The following is a 26,339-nucleotide window of genomic DNA, read 5'->3' as shown; positions in this document are numbered from 1 at the left end:
CTTTTGAGGTCTGGAGCAGACATAGGCCATAATCTTCAAAGCCATAAGATTATAAGCTCTATGCGTCTGGGAGAGGAAAATACTTTAAAATATTCAAAAACTTGGCTTGGAAAATTGAAAGACACAGACTGAAATAAAATGGCTTATTCAAGAACAACAAATTGGAATAAGAATTGTAATAATGTTGAATTAGCTCCTACGGAAGAAAAGTCTGAAGAGCTGATAAGAGAAATGCCTAGTCGCTGAATGCAAGGGCCAACACCGCCGCTCCCCCAGGGCGTGAGTCGCCTAGTTGATGGGTAGGGTGGGGTGTGGAAATACTTGGTAATAGAAACTTAAGTCAGGTCTAGAATTACCAGAGCAGAGGAGATGATGTTTAAGTTTTCCAGAATGTAGCTCCTGATCTTGCAAACTTTGTAATGGAGTTATGTGTCTCCCACTCAGACCTGAGTGGTACTGGCAGCGAATGAGGGAGGTCAACCACCGATAGGCTCACGGATTGACACACTAGACTAGCGTATCTGTGAGTCCCTACTGCCACACCCCAAGGATCGGAGAGACCTGAGAATGAACCAGAAGACCCAATGGAATCCAAGTCTGGATGGGGAGGTTGCCAATGGTATCAGAAACAGCTAGCTACCTACTAAAATTCTTGCTTCACTATGGAGCGGTGATGGCCTCATTTCCCAGCGTTTCTGGCATTTAGGTATGGCAATATGTCTAGATATTGCCGATGGATAATGAGCAAAAGTGATTAAAAGGCCGGAGTACGTTCCTCATACAATTTCCCCCTTCTTTTGGCTAGAAGACAAGTCTCCAAGGTCCTAAGGTCCTGGTTTCTGCATCCAGTTTGCCAACCATAATGAAATCACAAGGCATACCTAGACTATATTAAATGTTCACAGGAAATAGTAATATCAGTAGAACACATCATAATGAACTTTGAAGGGTGTATTTGGGATATCATAGATTTTTGAAGAAAACATAGTGTTGTCCCAGTACATTGGGCAAACTACTATTATTACATTGTTTGGCCCTAACTATTAAATAAAAGGAACCATTAGATATTTCTTTTGGTCTGCAGCTCCAAGAATGTATTACTGAGACTCCAAGGACACTGTGAACCAAGAAAGTTTGGGAACCTCTACCTGAGGGAATCATGGAACCACAAGATAAAAGGAAGCAGGGTTTCTAAATCTCTAAATGAAGGAAAGCCACAAACATATTAAGAACTCCCACACTGAACAGGGATGTGAGCCAGACATAAACTTCTGTTGCATTAACCCATTGAACTTTTGGGGTTTATTTGTAATAGTAGCTAGTATTACCCTAACTAATTCATGAAGTATTTAAGAATCTAGACCCAAGGCCAAAAAACACAGATAAAGGACCAGAAGAGATAAATCTCAAGGGCAGCCACCAGGCCAAGAGGATGACTCACATAGTAGATGCCTCTCATCCAGTACCAGGTCAATACATAAACCCCCTGAAACCAAAATCCATGTCAAGAAAATGGAGGAAGGATACTAAGGACTTAGCCCAAATGAGGCTGAGGAACCTAAAATTTGACATCCTAAAATCTCTACCATTAGTGGATAAGTGAATGCTAAGTATACCTTTTGAAAAAGAAATAAATTTATAGTAAATACATTTCTTTTTTTTTTAAAGATTTTATTTATTTATTTGACAGAGAGAGAGATCACAAATAGGTAGAGAGACAGACAGAGAGAGAGATGAGGAGAAGCAGGCTCCCTCCTGAGCAGAGAGCCCAATGCGGGACTCAATCCCAGGCCCCTGGGATCATGACCTGAGCTGAAGGCAGAGGCCCAACCCACTGAGCCACCCAGGCAACCCAGTAAATACATTTCATTCTGAAACTGTAACATTTTGAATCCGTCATAGATATGTTACAGCAAGGAAAGAAATACAGAGGCTACTGTCTCTGTTTCTATAACTGGTCGCTCAGCTATCGCCTGGGGTCAACATCTTAGCTGGTAGGGGTTATGTTTCTTTTGGGGTGAAGAGCCTTAGTCCCTGGCAGTGCTGCCTAGGTGAGGGGACAGCAAATTCATTAATCATTTCAGTAGGACTTGGTGAGAGACCAGGAAATCCCCTGGGCTCCTTCTTCCCCTCCCCCCTATTACTGGGTAGCTGCATTTCCATTTCATTGTCAGGCTCAATCCCTCTAACCAGCACTATAATCCCATTCATTCTGCTCCCCGCCCTTTTATTTCCCCAAAGAAGTCCAGTGCAGACCAGGCAGCAACTTCAAATGCCAGTTCAGTGAAACTATCATTAGGTCTCTTGATGGAAACATGCCTCTTCCCTTGCTCACGGAAACTTCTAAACCACTGGAGTCCAGATCCATGAAAAAGTAGTACCAGGATTAAGGTAATGAATGGATGGTAAGTAGCCCCAAAGCACACGTCTGCTGGAAAAGTGATAAAACCATTCCACAGTCCACATCTTCTGGGGTCCTCCTCCCCTAAGCTTTGATGTGAGTTTTGCTGTTCATTTCCCTCCCAGATATGTAAACCCCACCAATTTAAAGAAGGTGAGATTTATCATCATCCAATATGGTGATTCTCAACTGAGGACAATTTTGTCCCTTAAGGAAACATTTGGTAGTGTCTGAAGTCATTTGAAATAGTCACAACTTGGAGGGAGGAGTGAAAACTGACATTTAGTGGCTACTGGGCAGGGGATACCTAGAAACCCCCCCCCCCCCAACCAACAACAAAAAATTGTATGATCCAAAATGTTACAATGCTGAGAGTGAGAAACCCTGATCGAATTAGTTTATTTGTATAATTTGCTTCCCCCTCTAGAATGCAAGCTTTGTGAGAGCAGGGGCTCTGTCTGTCTTGTTTATTACTCTATGTCTGGAACGTGGAAGTGAACAAACATTTGATGACCACATAAGAGATGAGTAGGTGCCTCATAGCTCACATCAGGTATTTTTAGATACATGCTCATATCCAAAAACTTGGCTCCTTGAGTTGGAAGGGTTAGTAGTGGTAGAAGGTAGCATGACTTAAACATCTGGGGTGGTACAACTTCTTTGAATATCCTAAGGTAGCTCTCTTCCCAGCATGGCACAACGAGAATGCTCATAATTTTCCTTCGCTTTAATTTTCTAACTTGAGGGAAAATGTGCAGTCTTTACAGTGTCCTCAATTCCTTCATTCATTAAGTGATATTATCATCTGGACACTGTACTAGGTGTTGTCACCAAACAAGATGATGACTTGGGACTTGTGTTCAATAATTTGCACAGAGATTTGATATAATTGTTCTAGATTTATTTCTAACAGTTATAAGTCTATTTCCCCTCTAGGAAAAGTGTTTCTCTGCCTCCCTTCCCATCTTCCCTCGACACCTCAGTTAAGCTTGGAAGAAAGACCAGGAAAGAAGAGTGGGGTGCCTTGCCCCCCACCTCTGGAGTAGAGGCTTGTCCCATCCTGGGTTCCCACACGGTACCTTCGCCATAGCTCTATGACAGCACTAATGGCCACTTCTCAGCACCTGTTTATTTATATGGCTTTGTCCTTCTTGCCAGCAGTAGGTCAAGCTCTTGGTGTGTCTTTATATCCCAGGCAGCAGGCACGCAATATGGGCTCAATAAATGGTTATTGAAAAAATAAAATGCTTTTTGCCTACTTCATAATGTCACCTAGGGCACCCTTTGCCAACTTCACAATGTCACTCAAGGCATACTTTTGCCTACTTCACAATGTCACCCTACCTGGCACAGAAATGGGGACTTCCCAGGGGCTCAGAAATAGATCTAGTTTCAGCCCCGTCTGAATCACAATCTAGTGGCGGCTCCAGCCAATGAAGAGAAAAGGAAAGGTTGGGAAGTCTTGGGCCCCAGCAAACGGGTGTAGGTTAAACAGCCTGAGCTGGAAGAGCAGTGATCCCTGAGGAGTACGGGCCCCTCGAAGACACTGCAGAACGGCCCAGAACCGGAGCTGCGTGTAGGCACAGGGCATGCATGTCACCGCTGCTCAGGGTGCCTCATCCCCGCCGCTGCAGACGAGTGGCCGAGAGGCCGACCCCGGCGACAGAGGCTGGCGGTGTTGACCTGAACGGGTCTGTTCAAGCCTTGGGCCTCAAAACTGCCCTACGAGCGCAGAGAAAGTGGCCGGGCGCCTCGTCAGGTCCCAGAAGCGCAGCCGGGGAACTTTCTCAGCCCAGCCCACAGGGCGCTAGAGGGTCAGAAAGGACCCGCCTTTGCCAGCGGGGCAAAGGTTGCTCGCGAGGCCACGTGAGGCTTCTTCGCCCCTAAAAGCCCCAACCCGGCAGGACTAATGGAAGAGTAAGGACGCCCCGACCTCGGAGACGCGGCGCCCCGCTGCCGGCTCCAGAGCCGCTCCAGCACCAGCTGCCTCATCCCACCCGGGGCAGGTCGCGGCCGCCGAGCCATGCCCCGCCGCAGCCGGGACCTCGCGGTGCCCACGCCGCCCGCCGCGCCGCCGCTGCTGCCGCTGCTGCTGCTGCTGGTGGCCGCCGCGGTGCCGCCGAGCCTGGCAGGTGAGCCGTGCGCGCCCAGAGGGCCCCCGGGAGGGGGAGTCCGCAGACACGCGGCCCGGGGCGTCCGCCTGGCCCGCGCTGCGCCCGCCCGCCGCCCCGTGCGCTCCCGCCCGCGCCCCGGCTCGGCCAAGTTGACCGCCAGGCGGTGGCGGGGTTCTGGGTGGACGCGGAGGGCTGCGGGCACGGCCCCAGCTCGCTCCAGGTCCGCGGGAGCTCAGGGGCGGACCCCGGGAGAGGCAGGGGCTGCGCGGCGGCGAACTTCAGAAGTGGGGCCGGGAGTTCTTGGCGAACAAATCAGTGCGCTCCGGCGGGGCTCTTGGCTTGCTGAGCCTCGACTGGTCCCCAAAGCGCAGCCAAAGGACATCTAAATATATTTATTCACATCATAGAGGTATGATTCCGGGCTGTCAGGTGGTCTTGTTTGTTTTTTGGTTTTGCTTTGCTTTGTTTTGTTCTGTTTTCCTGAACTACCCATGACTTTGGTTTAAAATAAGTGCAGCCTGGTATTGTCACCTTGATAGGGGCCAGGCAGCGTGCTAAAGGGCTTTTCATACAGTGCTTACTAGAACCCTAAATAGGAGTGTTACCCCCATTCTACAGACCATTCGAAATTGAGAGACTTGAGGAGTTTGGGTTAAGATACACCGCAAGCGAAGGCAGAGCTGAATTGCCACACGGTATTTACTTAACTACTCCCCTCTTCCTACAACAGGTTTTATCCCTACAAAAAAAAAAAAAAAACAACAACAACAACAACAAAACAAACAAACAAAAAAAAAAACCAAAAAAAAAAACTGGATTTGTCAGTTTTCTTCCCGATGGATAAGACTAAAATTAACCAAAAAAACTTGAAAGACTTGAAAAGTAATCTTAAGAGACGATTAAGTTTGCTTCACTTCCAAGCCCTTTTCTGTGCTGACCTTGTGCAAGAACAGGGTGGGATAGGGTGGGGTTCCGGAGAGGGAACCCCTTCCCAAATGACTGTACAGATTCTTACTACACCACCTTCCATCCACAAGTAACCGCAATTAGCAGATTTCACGGCCTTTGCTTTTGCAACTTGCCCTCTTAACCACTCTTAAATCTTTCTAGACTTAAACTGCCTGGGCCTCTGGGATCAGAAGGCATGCGCCCCTAGGCTCCTGACTGTTGATTTATCTGCCCCATTTTGTTCCTTACCTGCACCATGGAGGGGGGATTCCAGCCACCCTATGAGCCCAGACATCCTGCTCCTTCAGGCATACCTGGAACAGGCTAAAAGTGCTCCAGTAATGGAAATGGCTTCTTGTGTTTGGAATGATGAGTGAAACCCTTCTAACTTCTCTGTTCTTTTGAATTGTGTGGATTGTTTAAAGTGTTCCTTAGATGGAGGGCAGTCTGAGGAGTGAGGTGGAGATACTGTTTTTCTGAAGATGAGGCACTGTTTATTCAAGAAGAGAACCCCTGGCAAGAAACAGCTGCTTAAACTGACTTCCCCAGATAGATACTCAGCTGAGGTCTGGCCAGGATGGTCAGGAGTCAAGGCAAAGACTGAGGGCATTTCTGTGGCCAGTGATCCTGACAGCACGGCGGGGCCTGGCAATCCAAAGAAGACTGGCCTGAGGAACAGCTGGTGAAACCAACGCCCACTCTTTCAAACAGATGCGAACCTTGTTTCCTTTGTTGCATCCAAACCAACCTGTTTTCCCATCTAACTTTTTGGCTCTTTGTTTCACCCTTCTGTAGACTGCCAGGCACATGCGGGCAGAGAACAGAGACTTTGCTACCTCTTGTCACATTTTCTCTGAAGTGCCTAGCTCAGTACTCTGACTTTAATGGGTACCCAACACACACCAAAGGGATTGCATTTTCATCTCCCTGGAATGATCTTTATATCTACCAATGTGCACCTGTTAATCCAAAACTAACTTTGCAAATTATTCCAGAAATATTGGCCAACAATTGCACATTCCTCTTAGCCTGTCTTCCAAACTAGTGTGGACTTTAGTCATCTAATAGCATTGCCTTTATCCTTCCAGACTGGAGAGACCCATATTTGTTTCTGTAATTTTTCTTGGTGGTGTGTATAGTGAAGTCGCACTAGAAAAGAGACGGGTTGGTTACTCAGAGATTTATAAGGTGCCCTGTGCCTTGGTAAAACTTGTTCCAAATCTGGGCCCTGGACTTGCAGGACTAGATTTGAGAAATGCGTTCCTTCCCGTGCTCCAGAACCAATCAGATACAAAGAAGCTGATTCACCCTGACAGACACCAAAGTCTATTCACCAAAACACCCATAATGGATTTTTAGCAGATGGGACCTTTGCATAGCCTCCCTGGCCACTCTCTTGTAATCAGATTACACTAGAAAGATCCTATCAGGGATTCTCAGGCTGGTTGCCTGCTGGATTTGCTTCTCGGGAGGGCTGATGCTTCAGTTAGCCTCTGGGTGCTCGTACTGGAGCTCACCTAGCACAGCTGGCCCTTGCCTCTGGGACATTGCTTTTTCCACGCTTCCATGGCTCACCAGTGCCCACTGGAGACTAACACATTGCCTCTCTGGATAGGCCAGTACTATTTTATTTTATTTTATTTTATTTTTAAGATTTTATTTATTTTTTTGAGAGAGAGAGAGATCACAAGTAGGCAGAGAGGCAGGCAGAGAGAGAAGAGGAAGCAGGCCCCCTGCTGAGCAGAGAGCCCGATGTGGGGCTCGATCCCAGGACCCTGGGATCATGACCTGAGCTGAAGGGAGAGGCTTTAACCCACTGAGCCCCCCAGGTGCTCCTGGCCAGTACTTTTATGTGGTTGAGGAGAAGTTTGCCTACCTGGGAGTTGTTCAGGCTCCTTAAGGTGACTTGATAGAACTTTGGTGGAGGCTGTTCTCAGTTGATCCTTTGATTCAGAGGGCTTTCTGATCTCCAGGTTCACTTGAGGTAGTGGCTCATTCTTTCTGTGGCAGTTTATTTTTGCAAGTTTAATACTAGAGAGGTAGTATGGAATTCCAGAAACAAGAAGCATGGAGCCTAACTGCCTGTGTTGGAATCCTGGTTCCAGTACTTACTGTGTGACCTTCAGCCAGTTATCTATCTCTGCACCTTAGTTCCCTCATCTGTTACATGGGGACTGGAGTATCTGCCTCCTAAGGTGTGGAACAGGGCCTTGTATACAGTAGGGGCTGCATAATTGAGTGACCATTATTATCGGCCGTTGGAGTTGCTTTTTCTCCAGAAAGGCAGCACAGATCTTTGGATAAGGCAACCAGAACCGCAGCCGATAATCTATGTGCTGTGAGGTAATAGCTTGTTATAAAAGCAGGGTTTTTCCTTAATCTTGGCCCAGTGTTGCAGGGACTTGGAACATACAGGGGCACATTGGATGGGTGCTTCAGGAAACAGTGAGCAGAGCCTGAGGTAGCTTTCCTGGGTTACCACTGATTGGTTGCCATCACCTTGATTTTTCTAAGTGCCATTTTATCAACCATGCCTGCTGTAGCATTTCCCAGCTCTTCTCCATCTTTCTGAGCCCCACTAAATCTTCCTACAGCGCATCCACAGTCTGAACGTTTCAGACCCAAAAGAAGTCGGTGCTGTCTGTAAACCCGAACATTTTTTTTGTGCTCTCTTTCTATCAGTTTATTTATAAAAATGTATGTAAGCTAAGTCCCAGAAGAATTTCTGCGGGAAGTGCCCATTCCTCTTTATTGTTAAAATTTGTTTCCTAGTCCTTCTGGAAATATTAATCTGATGACAAAGATCAAAATCTTTCTCCAGAAAAAAATGTTTAAAAGATCCTCCCCTTCAGTCTTTAAATTGAGATGGTACATTTTATTTATTTATTTTTATTTATTTATTTATTTTGTAGCTGTAAAGTGACCTAAGGAGATAGAACATTTTAGACACATTTTTCTTAATAGGTAAACTGCAAATCACGTGAACTTCAGCTTGGAACTTCTAACATGCAGAACAGAAATTATTGTTTTCACACTTTTTTAGGCATTATTTTAATTTTTGTCACCTGTTATCTTTTGGGTTTTTTAAAAAATTCTAAATTATTAAGCATTAACTCTCGAGTTAGCAAGATAGGTAGCAGCACCAAAAATGGAATGACTCCAAAGGATTTATTTTGTTCAGCATTTTAATTTTGTTTAAAATGCATTTATGTTTTGTCTTTTTTTTTTTTTTAAATAAAGTTCCAGTTGCTCCTACAAGTTCTATTTCACAATCACTTGAAAATTGCACTCTAAGATGTGGCTAGAAAATGTATTAATGTTTTTATGTTGTTTCTTTGCACTATGGCAAAACAGGAACTTACTCAGTGGGGTAAAGGAAACTAAGAGAGGTAGTGAAAATATGAGGGAACTTTGTTCTAAAACTTGAACCTCTGTCTGCACAAACAATACCATATTACAATCTTCCAATGGGAAATTGTGAAATCTCTTGATTCAGAGCTTGCTCTGAAGTGTGTCCCCTAGCTTTGCAAATGAGTTTCCATCCAGCAGGTGAGGTAGTGGTAAGTTAATTCAAACCATCATTTACACACCTAAGATTCCAAAATACGAACCCACAACCCAAAATCAAGAATGAATAGACAGAGACTCAATACCAATCTGTCTCCTCCCCAGGCGGTGTGGAAGTTTGGGATGTAGGCAAGAAAACACTGTTTACCCCAAAAGAGTCAATACAATGAAAAAACAGATGCCACCCCCTGACTCTCAAACTTATAACTAAATTTTTGAACCACATACATACAAATATATATAACTAAAGAGTGATATAGATGAAGAATGAGCTAACAGCACCAAATGAGGGGCAAAGTTGACTTTCTGTTGACAGGACTTTTAGCAAAAACTCTGGTTGAAGCTAGCAGTGTAGACAGAATAGGTTCGTTCTGAGGGGATGAAGGAAAGGGATCTTTCCAGATCCAAGTAAATCTCCAGGAGTTTTCTGTATTAGCACTTTGTTTCTTTGACACTGTTTTTTTAAAGTGGTATCCCTTTCTGCCTACCTAATATATTGGCCAGAATATGCCTCCGATACCTTGCTCTATACCTCAGGCTTCTCCAGCATCATAACCATTTCACACCGGATCACTTGCAAACCTAGACAGAGGGATTTAACCCCTCACTGGGCAACTTTTGACCAATGCAAGATGGGCAGCTGTAGTTAAATGTTCCTCCTTCCATCCCTGGGATGGGGTCCTCAGGAGCTTATCTCCACCCTTGTTTGGACCATCTCAGATTGCACCTTTGAATTAGCTTTCTCTCCTTCCCCGTTTCATATTCCCCATCCCCCTTTCCCGTTCCCAGAATAATACCCCCTTCAGCAAGAGTCCTAGGCTCTGATTTCTTCTGGGAGTGAGTGCAGAAACACTTAGAATGTTGTTACCTGGAGGCTGTTTATCATGAATCAGTTATTTTCTGCTGAAGAGTCAAAGCAAATCTAAAAACCAGATATCAATTTACTGAACCCTTTCAAAGGAAGGAAGGAGAATGCCAAGGTAGACCATAAAATACAGAGACCTTTCGTCCAATAGCCATAAAAGACAGAAGCAATTTAAGGATCAAGATCAGAGAGGTGTCAGCTAAACTCAGTCTGAATAGATTAAGTTTCAATCTTAATTTTTAAAAACATTTTCTCTCATATTTTCTGTGTCAGCCTTTTCATGTTTCTTCCTCTTTTTCTCTATGTAACTTACTGAATATATTAGGTAAAATTGTATCGCTCCAGGTTAAAAACCATTTACTTTATCATGAATAAAGTGCCTGCCTGGAAAAATAGGTTCCAAATACAGGAGAGAGTGATTTGGGCCACTTACAACTGTTTTACAAATTCTAAGACAGGTTAGGATTTTTTCCCCCCATTGAAAACAACTCATAGAAAATATTAGAATACACAAGTAAATAAATTTAATTTGGGCATTTAGGTTTTTATGTTGAGAGAAATATAAAAAGGAGGAGGCTTCTTCCATCTTTATCTACACAAGAAAAAGACTCTTTTTCTTCCCATTCATTCAGCAGAAATTTATCAAGGGCGTTGACTTTGAAGATGTTGCTATTAAAGATTTTAAACTCACTTCCCTTCTCATCAGTCTAGGGGGACATGGCGTTTGCCCCTTGGGCATCTCAACCATCCTTTAAGCCTCTTCCCTGAGCTTGAAGGTATAATGACTTGAGTTATTTTAGATTAACTTCTGTGAATATTCTGATAAACTTCACTTTCATTAGAACACACACAATTAAACTAGACTCATCCCAGAAACAGTACTATGCTGGGTCCAGTGCTTCCAGGAAATAGAGTCGTAAGCAGGACCTGTGTCTGCCTTCACAGGGCGTGTATAAAACTAGAGTGGAATTCCAAGAACGTGACTTTGGTCTACCTTTTTGCAGTTGTCTTTTTCACAACATCTGCTTCCCCACATGGAGATGTTTGGGGGGGAAAAAAAAAGTAGAAAAGTAAAATGGCTTAAACTATCAAAGGATTTAAGAAAATCAGAAAGTAGAGTGGTATTAGGAAATCCAGAAAGAGTCGGTGCATGGAGAAAACATTGAAGGAGAGAGAACATCATTTAGGGGTGAAGCAAGAAACGCAGATGTTGGCCTAATTCGCAAAGTATTTGCTCACTTGGTCAGTTTGTTAGCAGTACATTTTTATCACTGAATTCTCTTAAGGGAATTTTTTTTTTTTTTTAATGCCTGGCGGCACATTAATGTCAAAAAAGCACCGATTTGAGGAAGTATATTATTTGTAGTCAGGAAATTATCTAGTTCCAGCAACAGTGAAAACATAGCCCTTGATTGCTTGGATGGCGAGCAAGCCAAGGTTTATGGCAAAAGGGGCTCCTGGAAGAGAAGGTGAAGCTAGGCAAAGTCACAGTGTTCAAGGAGAAGTGCCAAGATTTGGGAGAAGGGAACAAAGCTAACATTGTTCCATGTGGATAGAACTGAAAGGGAAGAACCCCAGAAGGCTGGTTCACCTTCCTTCCTCCCTTCACAGTTTCTGTTTATGACCCTGAATACACCCCACGCCCCCTCGCTGCAGCAGTTTGCAGCTGCTATGTTTCTAGTCAGCCATGCTTCCTTCACTTCCCTACAAGACTCACTAGAGGCGAGGGTAGAAGAGAATGTGTGCGGAAATCTAGGGAAAGGCTGAGGCTGTGCCACGGTGCTCCAAACTCCATTTGGAGAACACATTTACTGTATTTGGAAGAAGGGACGGTTCTGCGGATGCTACCCAGAGTTGTCAAACTGTGGCCGGTTGGCTTTACTAGCAAGTAGACTATTATTCGTCACCAGAAGTCTGTGAAAGTATTGTGAACTACCTCTGTTTATGAACATCGTTATTTCCACTTAGCCATTTTTAAAGAAAGCCCGCCATTATGGTCATGACTTTATTCAGAAGTAAATGGACTTTCCTGCTCAGGATTATTCTTTCTTTAAGGGCCATAATCAGCTTTAGCCTCTAAGCCTGACCAAATCCCAGCCAATCACCCAGCCCCCTTGGGACAAGGTGCTATGATACTCTAGTATTAAGATTATACCTTTAGCACTTATTTGATAGACAATCTTTGCATCAAAATAAAATAAAATGTTGAGTCAATTTTTAATGTTGACAACAGATAACTATATATAAGCATTTAATCTGAAACTTCTGGCACCTTTTTTTTTTATAATTTTTTTTAAAAGATTGTATTTATTTAACTGAGAGGGAGCAGGAGAGCACAGGCAGGGGAAGTGGCAGAGGGAGAGGGAAAAGCAGGCCCCCTCGCTGAGCAGGGAGCCCGATGTGGGGCTCGATCTCAGGACCCTGGGATCATGACCTGAGCCAAAAGCAGTTGCTTAACTGACTGAGCCACCCGGGGGTCCTGAACCTTCTGGTATCTTAACCACTGAAAACACAGTATGTCCAAAATTAAACTCCTATTTCCTCCCAGACCCTTCTGCTCCCTCTCTCAGTGAATAATACAACAACACCCATCCACTGAGGCTCAGTCTAGAACCTGAGTCATTCTGGCCTCTTCCCAGCTCTTTGAAGACATGAATATAAATTGGTCTTCAACCTGAGCAGCTGTCCAATAGTTTCTTAGGCCAAGAAACAAATGCATCACATACCATTTCCTTTCTCCATTCCTTTTTCCCTCTTTCTTCCGAAGTCTCCCTTCCTTTCACAAATACTTGCTGAGTATCTGTGACATGCTAAGCACTAGGGTAGTTCTGAGTCTTTGGCCTCCAGGAGCTCACAGGCTAAGAGTGGCAGAAGGCATGTGAGTTAAAGTGTGAAAGGCCCAAAGAAGATGTACCTACAACCAAGTGATATTGAACTTGTAGACCGAGTCAGCTGCCACAAAAGGGTGCTGCTTCCTGAGTCTTAAGTAGCACTTTTGAGATAGCTACATGGTTAACAAGAGAGAAACTCTTAGGCAGACGAAACAGCATATGCAAAGTCAGAGGTGTTGAACCAGCTCATGGCAGGTTGGACAGTGGTATATGATGGCTTCCAGATGACAAAGTACATGGGGGTGGTGAGTGAAGCTGCATAGCGTAGGCAGAAAGCAGATGATGAAGTCCAAGAGTGTAACCAAAGAATTTTATTTCTAGGAAATGGAAGTCAATGAAGACCTTGGTAAGCAAGTAAACAAATTATTTGCATTTTAGAAAGGTCACTCTGGTAGAGTATGAAGGATGAATTACAGGTCAGAGGCACCTTGAAAGGTTTCTTATAGTTCAGGCTAGTTGTGATATCTGAGGTAGCATGGAAAGGTGGGACTACAGAGGTAGAGACTGGAGGGAGAGATGGTTGGGAGGCCTTGATTCAAGATGAGTTTGCAGGAGAGAGAGGGGGCCTGGATGGGCTTGGGTCTCCGAGAGAAGGATAGCAGAGACAGAAAGCAGAGGTGGAGGATGGGTGAGAGAGCAGCATGATAGTTCTCGTTTGGATATTTTGAATTTCTTTCGCTTATAGAATCTTCCAGGTGGTGTTACCAAGTGTGCTGTTGGGTCCACAAGATAAAGAGAAAGCCTGGGGACAGTGAGGAAGAAAGCAGGCAGAGGAGGAGAAGATGCAGATTCATGTCATCCCAGATGCATGGAAGGAAAGAGTTTTTTAAGAACAAGTGGTTGCCATGGTCAAATGCTCTCAGCAGTCTTGTGACATTAGGATTCAAGGATGTTATTAGTGACCCGAGCCAGAACAGTGCCAGTAGCAGGATGGGCATGGATGCCAGCTGCAGTGGGCTGATGGGAGGAAGATGAGGCAGTGGGGTGTGTGTTCCTTTTTCTACAGGATGAGGTTTGGAAATGGGCCAGTCATATTCACAGCTCTCTCACCAGTACCTAGCATAGCCCATGACACAATGTGCCCTGTAATATTTGTAATAATTTTATGAAAGGAGTGAGAGATTCTGGCAATGGCCACATCTGGTCCCAGGGTCCAGAGAGAGCATCTGTGATTGGTTTGCCCTTGGACATGAGACAATGGAGCATGTCAGTACGCTAAATCAGAGGAGCCATTGCACGAAGAGAGCATCAGGGTGCAGGAACAAGAAGACACAGGATGGAACAAAGTTCCCAAAGAAGTAAGAGGAGTTGATCCATAGCATGGGTAGAGGGATTGAGGTGAAAGAGAAGAGAGAGATGGCCATAGGATTTGTAAGGATATATTCACAACATTATCAAGAACTTGAGAGGCTCACAGGTGATAGTTTTTTGGTTTCTTTCTGCAAAATAGGAATCTAATGTCATGTGTGAAAAATTAGGCAAGAGAGATAGTATAAGACGCCTGAGAATATGGATTCTTTGGTCCAACTGCCTTGGGGATCAAATATGTTATGGACCACATACATGAACCCTATGCTTGGTTGAAGTAAGAGCTGAGCAAGGGCTCTAACTCTGACCTTGCCCAGAATCTCATCTCCGAGGATGAAGCATTTAGACCCACCTCTATGATGCTCTAATTACTTCCCCCCACCTTTGACCTGGTTCACTGTGCTCTGAGCTCATCCCCTTTGATCAGGCTCTGGTTTTTCCCCACTTATAACAAGGATAAACCATGGGGGCAGATTTCCCAGTTCTAACAGAATGGATTCTCTAAAAGCAAACATGGTGAAATTATTGGTTACATGGGAAAAAGTGCATCAGCAAATCAATTAAATAGCATCCCATTATTATTGCTTCTTCTTTTCTTTCAGAAGTCTACTATGCAACCGCATACTGGATGCCTGCTGAAAAGACAGTAGAAGTCAAAAACGTACTGGACAGGAATGGGGACGCCTATGGCTTTTACAATGACTCTATAAAAACCACAGGCTGGGGCATCCTGGAGATCAGAGCGGGGTATGGTTCTCAGACCCTGAGCAATGAGATCACCATGTTTGTGGCTGGCTTTTTGGAGGGTTACCTCACTGCCCCGTAAGTACTTCAGTCTTTAGTTGTGGTGGAGAACTACCAGGCAACTCTGTCCCTTTCTTTGTCTACCAGCGGCTCCTGTCTTCCTGACATTGGACATTAGAACTGCAAAGTACCTGAGGAGCCCCTCATGTGATCGAAACATGATCAGAATCACATTTTCACCTCTAATCAGTACCTGACTTGGACGGAAAAAAGCCCCCAACTGTGGCATTCTTCCATCCTCGTGGCATTTAAAAATCTTTCCTTTTGGCGAATCTGTTTTAAAATACAGCTCAACCATTTCATCTACAAGCCTTTTATTGTCTGGTACAAAGAAAATTATAGGTAAAGTGACCAAGAAGCACTGAACACAGAAGATTTGTTAAATTTAAAATGTAAGAGCATTTTTTTTCAACAGTCTTAAAACAATACTTTCAAGTGGGCAAGGATTTTCAATTGAAATCCTGATGTCTAATATAAATATTCCTTCCAGTTCTATTGTTACTTGATTCTTACGTCTTTCCTGTGTCTTGTGAAAATAACAAAGACGTAGTTAATAATAATGCAATCAGGACACATCCTTTTCCCAGATAAGCTCTTTAAGGAAAAGAAAGTTGCAACTCATTTAATCGAGCCTCATCCTTTCTTTGATATAAAAAGTGTCTTGATGATTTGGCTTTTTTCTTTTATTCTCTGTGACCTAGACTGTTAGGGGGAGTTTAACCAAACCCTATTGTGTTCACCTTAGTAAGGCACCTTAATAAATTTAGTGCCAATCTTAATTTGTTTCTAAGTTCTGGAGATTATATCAAATGTTGAATAACTAGTTCTTGTGCTCCGATAGCTCTTTTTTTAATGAACTAGAAATTCCTGTTTTGCTTTTTATACCAAATTTTTGTTACTCTACCATACAGGTCCCCTTAATGATATACTACTCAGGGATGCATAAAACTTTATAAATGGACTAAGATTTTAAAAACATGTTTAGGGGCGCCTGGGTGGCTCAGTTGGTTAAGCGTCCAATTCTTGATTTTAGCTCAAGTCATGGTCTCAGGGTCATGCGACTGAGCCCGCTGTCAGGCTCCGTGCTGGGCATGGAGCTTGCTCAAGATTCTCCCTCCCTCTCTCTCCACCCCTCTGCCCACCAAAAAAATTCCACAAAAACCAAAAGTTTGAAAAAAGTTTAAAACTGTATTTTATATAAATATATTTAATATAGAATCTGAACTTTTCATCCATCTCTGCAAATCTATATTTCCTGTGTACCTGCTAGTTCTGATTGCATTATTTAAATTGGGTTGCAGGTTTAGAGAAGTAATTTGAGCGAAGTTGTGTGCCTATAAATACACTAGGTTGTCATGGGTGCTATGCATAATGGGCCTTTAAGGGAAATTGAGATTTGTGGGAGCAGCTCTAATCCGAGATTGTGGTGAGGATGAGCATGTCTTCTGTGCAGATAGGTATCACACAGCAGGAATTTTAGGGAGTTTGCCAGGAGGCTTCTGATGAAGGTGGAATGTCTAATATTCTTATGTCTCAGAAAAACAAATTTTTGTATCTCATTTCTAGGGGTGACTTTATCATTTTACCCTTATTCTTAAGATAAAGCATTGACCTACCCTTGAGTACCTTTATCTATTGATGAAGATCATCCAAGGAATGTGGGTTAATATCAATTCTCTTAGTAGCTTCTTAAATGCTTCTATATTAGAGTAAAAATTTTATTTCTTAGAAGAAAAACACTTAGCTATTATTCAATAACTGGGTTTTTTTTTTTGTTTGTTTGTTTGTTTGCTTACTCTGCATCTTTGCCCTGTCCATTCAAAGAAAATTTGACATGTGTGAGTCTTTTAAGATGGAACAAACAACTTCCTGGGGCACCTGGGCCTCTCAGCTGGTTGAGCGCCCGATTCTTGCTTTTGGCTCAGGTCATGATCTCAGGGTCGTGAGATCGAGGCCTCTGCTCTGAGTATGGAGCCTGCTTAAGATTCTCTCCCCTCTCCCTCGGCCCCTCCCCCCAATGCACACCCACACATTCTCTCTCTCTAAAAAAATAATAAATAAATAGAAACAACTTCCTATATATTGTAGCCTATTTTAAGGACCTGGCAACTGAGTCTTCCCTCCCTTCAGACCACCTTCCCTCCATTCATCCTGACCAATGATCAGGAGTGAGGAAGAGGTGAGTCTAGTAATCTTAGTGAATGCTGGATCATTAAGGAAAAGTCGAGAGACTCTTCTTGGGAACATTTCTGCCGCAGAGAACACCTGGAAAGAATGCTTTAATCATAAATAACTATAACAGTCCAAAAGGAAGGCACCTCATGGGCCAGAACAGTCAAAGAAGCCTTTGCAGAAGGAGTGAGCTGTGGGTCTGGTGTTTGATGGGCGACGACATTCAGTTTGGCTGGGAAGAGGAAGAAAATAATTCTGGGTAGAAAGAAGCGGAACCAAGTACTGAAAAAAGGCAATGAGTCTGAAATGAGGAATTCGCCTTTACAAATGAGCGAGGAGTAGAAGCTCCTTTGATTAGTCGGAGGGCAACAGGTTTAAAATGGCAGATAGAGGCTGTACCGTGGAAGGCTGTGGATGGCAGCCTGCCCGTTTGGCAGTTGTCCTTCTTCATTTCCATCGGAGAGTGCTCAGAGGTTTCTCAAATTTGAAAGACAACATCTCTGTTGGTCTCTGTTTTGTATTCCTTACTGACAATTCAAGAATGTCACCTGCTCAAGGATGGGCTTCCCATATATGCAGTAGCAAGAGTCTTGAGAGGACTTCTTCCCCACGGAACAGAAGATGTTGGTGATCAGGAAGAAGCATGACAAAGAACCAAAGGGGCTGGGTGGAAGCGAGAAGTCAGGTATTTGTATATTTGAAGAAGAAAGAGAGAAAAAGAGAAAGAGGAGGAGGAGAAGAGGACAAAAAGGCAACAAAGGAAGGGAGTAGCGGTGGGAGGAAGGAGAACAGAACCAAGAAGAGGAAAACGAAGAATTACAATCAAAACTGTCGTTAGAAAGGCATTTCCCATTTCCCTCTTAAGAGGGTGACACTCTCATCGCATGTCTGTAAAATCAATTAAGTAGGGAGATTTCCCAGCTTGCATGGAAAAGACTTACTCTGGGCCTAGCTCAAAGCTCACAGTAGTGGGACATGACCTAGTATTCTTAGAACACCCCTGGCAATGGGCTGGAGAAGAGAGAGGAAGGGAGGAGGCTATCGATTTCTTCCCTCATCTGATATGGTCCAAGAGGGGAAGGCTTATCATACATTCTGATGCCCAGGAGCTCATTTTGAAGAGCTGCAAAATGGAACAGAGAAACTGGGCTCCCAGGGACAAGAGCTCCAGGAGGGAGACAGAACAGAGAGCATACTGGAAGGATTCAAAGGCTTATGACTCCAGGTAGCACAGCCGTGCAGCCCACCGACACCGTCCTCACTGACCAAGCTGTGAGAGGCAGGGGGCTGCCTTGGTATTCAGCACAGAGGAGCCTAACCTTCAACCACCCGGAAGCTGTGGCTAGAGTCACAAACCAACAGAGGAGGAGGAATACAAGTCACAGGCAAGGGTGGTGTTCTTGTGTTTGTTTTCAGCTACTCATGGGCAACTGTCTGAGAAGCAACAGCATCTTCCTATACACACATCATTTTTTCGATCTAAAACCTATACTCCCAGGGACGTTACTTGGGGGCGTTTGTAAGGCACAATTCGACTTACTGAGACACAGCCTTGGAGCAAAAGCATCTGAGGGGGCGCTTCGGCTCAGGTCATGATTCCCGGATCCTGGGTTGGAGCCCCATCCTGCTTCTCCCTTGCCTGCTACTCCCTCTGCCTGTGCTCTCCTGCTCTCTGTCAAATAAATAAATAAGTAAAATCTTTAAAAAAAAGAAAGAAAGAAAGAAAGAATAAAGGAGGGTCTGAGCCTGGTCTGAGAGGGTGAATTTATGCCAATGGCCAAAAGAAAGAGCCATCTTTTTGTTTTCCTTTTTTTAATCCCCCTAAGATTTATTTATTTATCTGAGAGAGAGAGAATGGACGTGCACACCCACAAGCAGGAGAAGGGGCAGATGGAGAGACTCTCAAGCAGACTTGATGCTGAGCACAGAGCCTCACACAGGACTCAACCTCACAGCCTTGAGATCAGGACCTGAGCTGAAACCAAGAGTCCCAAGATTAACCATCTGAGCCACCCAGGCACACCCACCGTGTTCTCCATTCAGCAGCAGAGCTGCTCAGGTGGCTACCATGGGCCATGGGAAGTTTAGGGCCGCCATGTTCTTCCCACATCACCACATTTAAAATGGAGTGACATTCCTTATATTCCCCAGAATCTTGAAGGGAATGAATGTGTATGAGGTTGGGTATTGTGGCAGGAACAGCTGAGATACTGTGATAAAGAGCTTGGTTTAACTACCGTGGAGGAAATAATTTGCTCTCTCCAACCTATGACATACTTGCAAAGCCAAACAAAAACATATAAAGAAATATTTTGAAATCTTCCATCATTTCATTTGAAGTGTTCAGTCATAAGTTGTTTCCTTGAACCTTACAACACTCTCCAGAGAACAGCTGGGACCCAGGCCCAGCCCTCGTGCTTTATCACGAAGCTCCAGGCCATCCACAGCCCTGCCGTGGCATGGTTTTCCCACAGGGTACAGTGGAAGCAGTAGGTCCAGCCGGGCCTCAGCCTGAAGGCAGCCCTAGACCCTTCCAGGGCTTCTCTCACCGTTTTGCCCTTCCTCATGCTCTCTCGCCCGGACCCATCTCCTGAGGAGCCGCTCCCTGCGGGACACTGCCATTACCATGCAAACATGCCTTCTGGGTGGGCTCCTGAGCCCTGCCATGCTGCCCTGTCAGCCTGTCACACATCCCTTTCCAGCAACTCTTACACTGCATTCCCTGAGAGCCAGATGCTGCCTCTCCCATCTCCACCACCTGAAATATTGCTCGGCCCCCCTAGGGCCCATCTCACATGCTATCTCCTCAAGGCACTTCCCGATTCCATTCCAACTGGATTGAGCTCCCTCTCTCCCCACCACCATCTGTTAATGCTTACTTAATTACATGCTGATTAGGTTTAATTGAATCCTGTGCTGTTCCAGTTTTTTAGGGATGAACCAAAAGCATGAAGTACTTTTTTCCATGTAATGCAGTGTCTGGCAGCCATGGCAAAATGGAGCTTCTTCCTTGATTTTTTGACTTGGGCTGGCTCCCTAATCAGAGTAGCTCATGTCTCACTAATGATGGTAAAGCTGATAAATAGTCCTACATTGGTTTTAATAAAATGAGTCATGAAAGCTTTCTGGAAAGAATGATGATGAGGGTGTGGGTATCAGGTCTGCTCCAGTTTTCAATAAAGTGGCTGAGCCTGTGTGTGGCTGAGGCAGCCGCTTAAACATCTCTGGAATTATCTAGTAGGAGCGAGCCACTTCACTGCAACAAACACATTACCTGCCTTGTGTTGGACTCTGGGGAGGGGGAGAAAGAAATGGGGTGGGTTAGAGCTCCTGAGCGCACTCTTCAAAGAGAACTCCATTTAAGTTAATATGTTGACACAACAGTTGGTGAAACTATGATGAAAGGAAGTTCTAGCAAGATTATGGCACAAGTAAAGGAAGTAGTCAAAGGTGGTTTCTTTTTTGTTTCTGGTCTACCAGGAAATACCTCAAGAATCTCTACCATAACCTGAACTTGCTTCTTTGATGTTAGAAACTCAATGTGTTTCTCATTCAAGATGGTAGGCAAAGCAAAGATAAGTGAGACACATTCTCATCCTCAAAAATATCAAATGGCCCAAGAACTAGGAATTATTTGGATCTTCCCATGAATCACAAGGTGCTGCTGCTTCTGCTGATCACAGCGATGGCAATGACTAAACCTTAGATGACATTTAAAATGGGCCAGACACTGTTCAAAGCATTTTACAAGTTAAATTACTCCCATTACTATTGATGTGAATGCTCGAGCATAGTGAAGTTAAGTAACAAGCCGAAAGTCACAAAGCTAGTAAACAAGGACCAGGTTGTCCAGCGACAGAGTTTGAGCAGGCATGCACATGTATCCACGTAAATGGATTGCTATAGGAAATTCTGAAGGAGCTTGTTTTGGTCTCAGACCCAGAAAGCTAAAGCAAGTAGAAAAGAGTACAAGACAGGACCTGACAAGTGCTAACTGATAGGGTATTAACATGACACAAAGAGACCCAGGGTAGGGTGGGAGTAAGTGTGTCTTTCCTAAAGGGAAGGAAAGTCTCCCCCAACTTAGGATGAAATTTACTGACTTTACACGCCACAGAGCTGAAATTAACAACACATCCGTGAGGCGGACTTAGCGTTAGGTCTGCATGATGAGAATTTGGAAGCATGGAGAAGTTGGTCATATTGTCTAGAAGTAATGAAGTCAAACTTTGAACTCAGAATTCAGAGTCTCTACCCTTAACTGCTGTCCTATATGGCTCTACCACACCAAAGTGTAGGATCCCAGACCCAGGGATCAGAGAAGGGCCTCAACCTGAGGAAAGTGGCCTGTGTTCCTCAGGGTGCCTGAATGGGGCAGGATCCATGGCCTCAAGGTGGATGTTTCTCTTTCTCTGCTCTGTATGGCAGAACAGGAAAATCCCTAGCCCAGTTACCCATCTATACCTCCATCCATCCTGTCGTTCCGTGGGCATCTTCAGCAACCACCCCCGAGTCAAGACTCTTGTCTTGGCACTGTGGACATTATGGGTGGAGTAATTCTTTGTTGGGGTGGGGGGCTGTCCTATAGATTGCAGGGTGTTTGGTAGTCCCCCAGCCTCCACCCACTAGATACCAGCGGCACCTTCCCCACACACATACACACACATACACCCCCTAGTGTGACAACCAAAAATGCCTACAGACGTTATTGTGGGGCAAGGGCACAGGGAGAGAGAGAATCTCAAGCAGGCTCCGTACTGAGCACAGAACCCATTGCAGAACGTGATCTCACGACCCTGAGATCATGACCTGAGCCAGAATCAAGAGCTGGACGCTCAGCTGATTGAGCCACCCAGGTGCCCCTACAATTTTTTTTTTTAAGATTTTATTTATTCATTTGAGAGAGAGAGAGAGGATGAGTGCAGAGAGGGACAGAGGAAGAAGGCAAAGGGAAACATTTCCCCCTGAGTGGAGAGCTGGACACAGGGCTCAATCCCAGGACCCTGAGATCATGATGTGAGCCGAAGTCAGACACTTCATCCACTGAGCCACCCAGGCACCCCCACATTTAATTTTTTTAAGTACGTTTTATTTATTATTATTATTTATTTATTTTCTAAAGTAAGTTTTAAAATAAAGAATCCCAAATAGCCAATAATCTGGGGGGAGGAAGGGATGAAAATTAAAATAATGAGAACCATGTTAATTGTCAAAAATGAAAAAGTCTGATTGTACCAAGTGTTGGTGAGGTTGTGGAGCCAGAAGAAGTCTAATATGTAGCTGGTGGGTATATAAATGGGTACAATCCCTATGAACAACCACTTGTCAGTATCTAGTAACTGTAGATAATATAGGATATTCATCCCTGCAATTCCACTTATATATATAGTAAATATATTCCAGAAGAACATGCAAATATGTAAGAACAGACATTTACAATAATATTTGAAGTTGCCTTCATGAATTCTTATATACTAATACCATGGAATACTATCGACAGATGAAAACAATAAATTTAAATTGCAGATGATAATACTGTGTCATGGTGAGAGAATTACATGTTAGAGTGACAGTATGATCTTGTTTATGATTTCTTCAGAAACCTAAGTAATACTGTACCTTATTTATTATTAAGTCTATATCTGGGAGGGGGGACAGCTGGGTGGCTCAGTGGGTTAAGCATCTGCCTTCAGCTCAGGTCATGATCACAGGGTCCTGGGATCGAGTCCCGTGTAGGTCTCCCTGCTCTGTGGGAGCCTGCTTCCCCCCTGCTTGACACTCCCCCTGCTTGTGCGCCCTCTTTCTCTCTCTGACAAATAAATAAATAAATAAAATCTAGTAAAATAATAAATCTATATCTAGTAATGGTATAGAAACATGCATGAGAGTAATAAATCACCCATTCAAGATTGGAGTTACATCTGTGGAGAAAGGTGTGGAATTAGCATCGGAGAACTGTACAGAAGGGCTTCAGCTGTAATGTTGTTAGGGTTTTTTTATGATTTTATTTTTAAGTAATCTCTACTCCCAACATTGGACTCGAACTCACAACCCTGAGATCAAGAGCTACAGGCTCTACTGACTGAGCCAGCCAGGCACCTCTCTAATGTTTTATTTCTATTTAAAACCGTAGGCACAAACATGGCAAAATGTAATGACTTTAATAAAGTTGCATAGAGGTACTTGGGTGTTGGTTTTATTATATGTTTTTCTCTATGTTGGAGATATTTCTCAATTTTAAATTGTACTTTTTTTTTTTTTTTTTAAGATAAGGCAGGGGCTCCTAGGTGGCTCAGTCAGTTAAGCGTCTGCCTTCAGCTCAGGTCGTGACCTCAGGGGCCTGGGATCAAGTCCTGCATGGAGCCTGCTTCTCCCTCTCCCTCCCACTCTGCTTGCACTCTCATTCTCTCATTCTCTCTCTCTCTCAAATAAATAAATAAAATCTTTAAAAAAAGATAGACCAGGTTTGCAATAAGGGGACTTGATAGTCCAAAAATTGTATAATTTGCTATGATGGACTGCCCTAGGAAGAAAAATAGAAAGTAACCATTTTCTTTTGTTTCAGACACATGTATGACCACTTCATTAACCTCTACCCACAGCTGATTAAGAAACCTTCCATCGTGGATAAAGTACAAGATTTTATGGAGTATGTATAATAGCTCTCCTCTTGCCACTGAGACTGAAGGTCCTGAATCTGTCATTGCAAACAACAATTTTTCCTTCTGCCAATTTGTTTTTCTATCTCTTAGGAAGGACTAGTCCTGCCTGTGGCTGGTCCTATAGTAAGGTTTAGCACATTTCGGTAATGACATGAAAACTGGTTGCAGACAACATGTCTTCTAACTTGGGCTCTTTCAAAGGTCAGGTTGAATGTCATCATTGATTACACATCTAGAGGAAGACACATCAGTGTAAGGAAGGCAAAGTTAAATGCCTGGACTGCTTCCGCCTGAGGATCCTTCAGGGATCCCTCCTGCTCCCTCTCTGAGGTGCTTCTGTGTCATGGGCCTGGGTTCCCATCTTAGCGGGAGCCCTGGCTGTTATCTAGTTCTTATTCTTAATATCCTTGGAGAACATGGCCATTGTAATCAAGTTTTCTGAAGACTTAGTAATTCTCCGTATTAAGAAAAGTTGTTTCCTATTTGTTTTATATGTGGCATTGTTTTATACTTGTGACTGTGATTAATTTGGGGACCATAGGGCTCCTGGGTTGGCCCTCCAAATCATACACTGAATGCTAAAGTCCTACAGCACATCATTAAAAATTATTGGGCTAGATCTCATGAAGCAATGACCTTGTATTCTAAGACTGACTTGGAGAAAGCCAGAACAAATCAGAAATAACTTTCAGTATACCAAGTCATGTCAAATCATTCTCTTTCTAGAAAGTGCAGAGAACTAAAAGAGAGACAGAATGGAAAGACTATAAAGAAGAGAGACAGAATGGAAGGAGAATAAAAACAAGCCTGTCTTGCTAAGTATACTAGGACAGAGGTGTTGAGGCAGTTACTGGCCACAACTGAAATAGAATGAACCATAAACTATAAAAACAATTGGAGAGAAATATAGACATATATCAACTACCCTGTCCTTAGGAGTTTTTTGTTGTTCTTTAACTTTACGACTTCCATATAAAAAAAGTTAATGACTTATCCGTACTGATTTAGTGAGGCATTGTGGTTTTGTATGAAATATATATGGATGGCCTATCCTTGAATTTTGTAGATTTCAGTATCACGAGAAGCTAAATGTTATACCTAGATAGAGCATGCAGACAGCTATCAAGAAAGAGTCATAGTCCAAGGAAGAAATCGAAAATATTTTAGGATTTGCCCAATAGCCTTTCAAAGTGATTTGGATGTTACAAGATCCAGAATGTAAATTACACTACCATAAGTATCTGAATATATAATCTCTAAATGCCTCGGCTTGATTTAGCTTTAGATGAGCAACCATGGAGATCTCGAGGGCAAATCTAATTTCTCTTGCAGGAAGCAAGATCAATGGACCCGGAAAAATGTGAAAGCTTACAAGGATGACCCATTTTGGAGGCATACAGGCTATATTATAGCACAGATGGATGGGCTGTATGTAGGAGCAATGAAGAGGGCTAAGTTAGAAAGGACAAAGGTAAGATTTCCAAAAAGCTGCTCAGAATTTATATTATAATTTGGCAATATTATTGCCAAGGATATCAAACATTGAAAATTATCTTGAAACTATGACAAGAATATTGAAAGAATGGCAAGAATACTGAAAATTATCTTTAAAATAACATTGCAACCTAGAAACAGATCAAATTGGGACTAGTGTATCTTGCACACAAAAACGCTGCCTTGTTATATGGCTAGCACCTGAGTCAGTGACACAAAATTCAAGCTTAATACACAATCTCTATCTCTTTCATAATACTATGCTCTGGAATAGCTTAAAGAATGTACTGAATCAATGTACTCGCTGTTAAACTAATCTAATAAAGTTAGTATTTTAGGTGATAGAATTGTTAAGGCAAAATGTTAAAGTGTACAAGTTCTATGGTTCCCATCCTCTATTAACGTCATAGTTACAGTATGTCATAATATTTCAAAAAGCTTTACTGAATCATTGAAGATTCAAAGATACCATTTAATATACTTCCAAAAATTATGGAGATTTTTTATTTCCTGGGAGTAATACACACATACATACACACACAAATACACACACACACTGGAGATATATATATATATATATGTGTGTGTATATATATAATATATATACACACACATATACACACACACATTGAACAAAATATACAAAAAGACAGTTCATAGAAAAGTGATGCAAGAAATTCTTAATCATATGAATCAAGCCTTACTCATAAGTTTAGAAATACACATTAAAACCATCCTGAAACATACTTTCTCTACTTTCTCACTTGTCTATTTGGCAGAAATTCCAAAATTTGAATGCCTACTCTGCTAGCAAGACTAAGGGAGAAAAAAGCACTTTCCCAAAATACTGGTAGTAATACAAACTGGTATATTTGCTGTGGAGAGAAAACGTGGCATTCAGTATCCGAATCGTCTACTCATTTACCCTTTAACCCAGGAATCCCACTTCTACAATTATCACCAAGGTTCACAGGCAAAAACTCCATATGGCTTATGTGTCGACCTCTTCGTTACAGATAATTTGTAATAACAAAAGACTGAAAACAGCCAAATACATAGAAGACTGGCTGCGTAAATGATGTGGCTGTAACAGGAATGAAGTAGATTTCCAAA

At 43.2% G+C, this 26,339-nt stretch overlaps 1 protein-coding gene across 2 annotated transcripts in view; it reads left to right on the top strand.

Moving 5' to 3' along the window:
- The first annotated feature begins 3,867 nt into the window (after positions 1 to 3,867).
- The window catches only part of PLBD1 (phospholipase B domain containing 1), a 52,063-nt gene continuing 29,591 nt past the window's right edge, over positions 3,868 to 26,339 (top strand). The window contains exons 1-4 of one of the 2 annotated variants that reach the window (XM_059402648.1): positions 3,868 to 4,533; positions 14,697 to 14,916; positions 23,636 to 23,719; positions 25,065 to 25,203. In XM_059402648.1, coding sequence (XP_059258631.1) covers positions 4,425 to 4,533; positions 14,697 to 14,916; positions 23,636 to 23,719; positions 25,065 to 25,203 — 552 coding nt within the window. In that variant the 5' untranslated portion in view covers positions 3,868 to 4,424. Of the gene's footprint in view, positions 4,534 to 4,716; positions 4,925 to 14,696; positions 14,917 to 23,635; positions 23,720 to 25,064; positions 25,204 to 26,339 lie in introns of those variants that run through there. The other variant, XM_059402649.1, reaches the window with a different exon arrangement.

The sequence above is a fragment of the Mustela nigripes genome, chromosome 6 (assembly GCF_022355385.1).
Source record: "Mustela nigripes isolate SB6536 chromosome 6, MUSNIG.SB6536, whole genome shotgun sequence".
Classification (NCBI taxonomy): domain Eukaryota; kingdom Metazoa; phylum Chordata; class Mammalia; order Carnivora; family Mustelidae; genus Mustela; species Mustela nigripes.
This window is presented reverse-complemented; position numbering and strand designations above follow the sequence as displayed.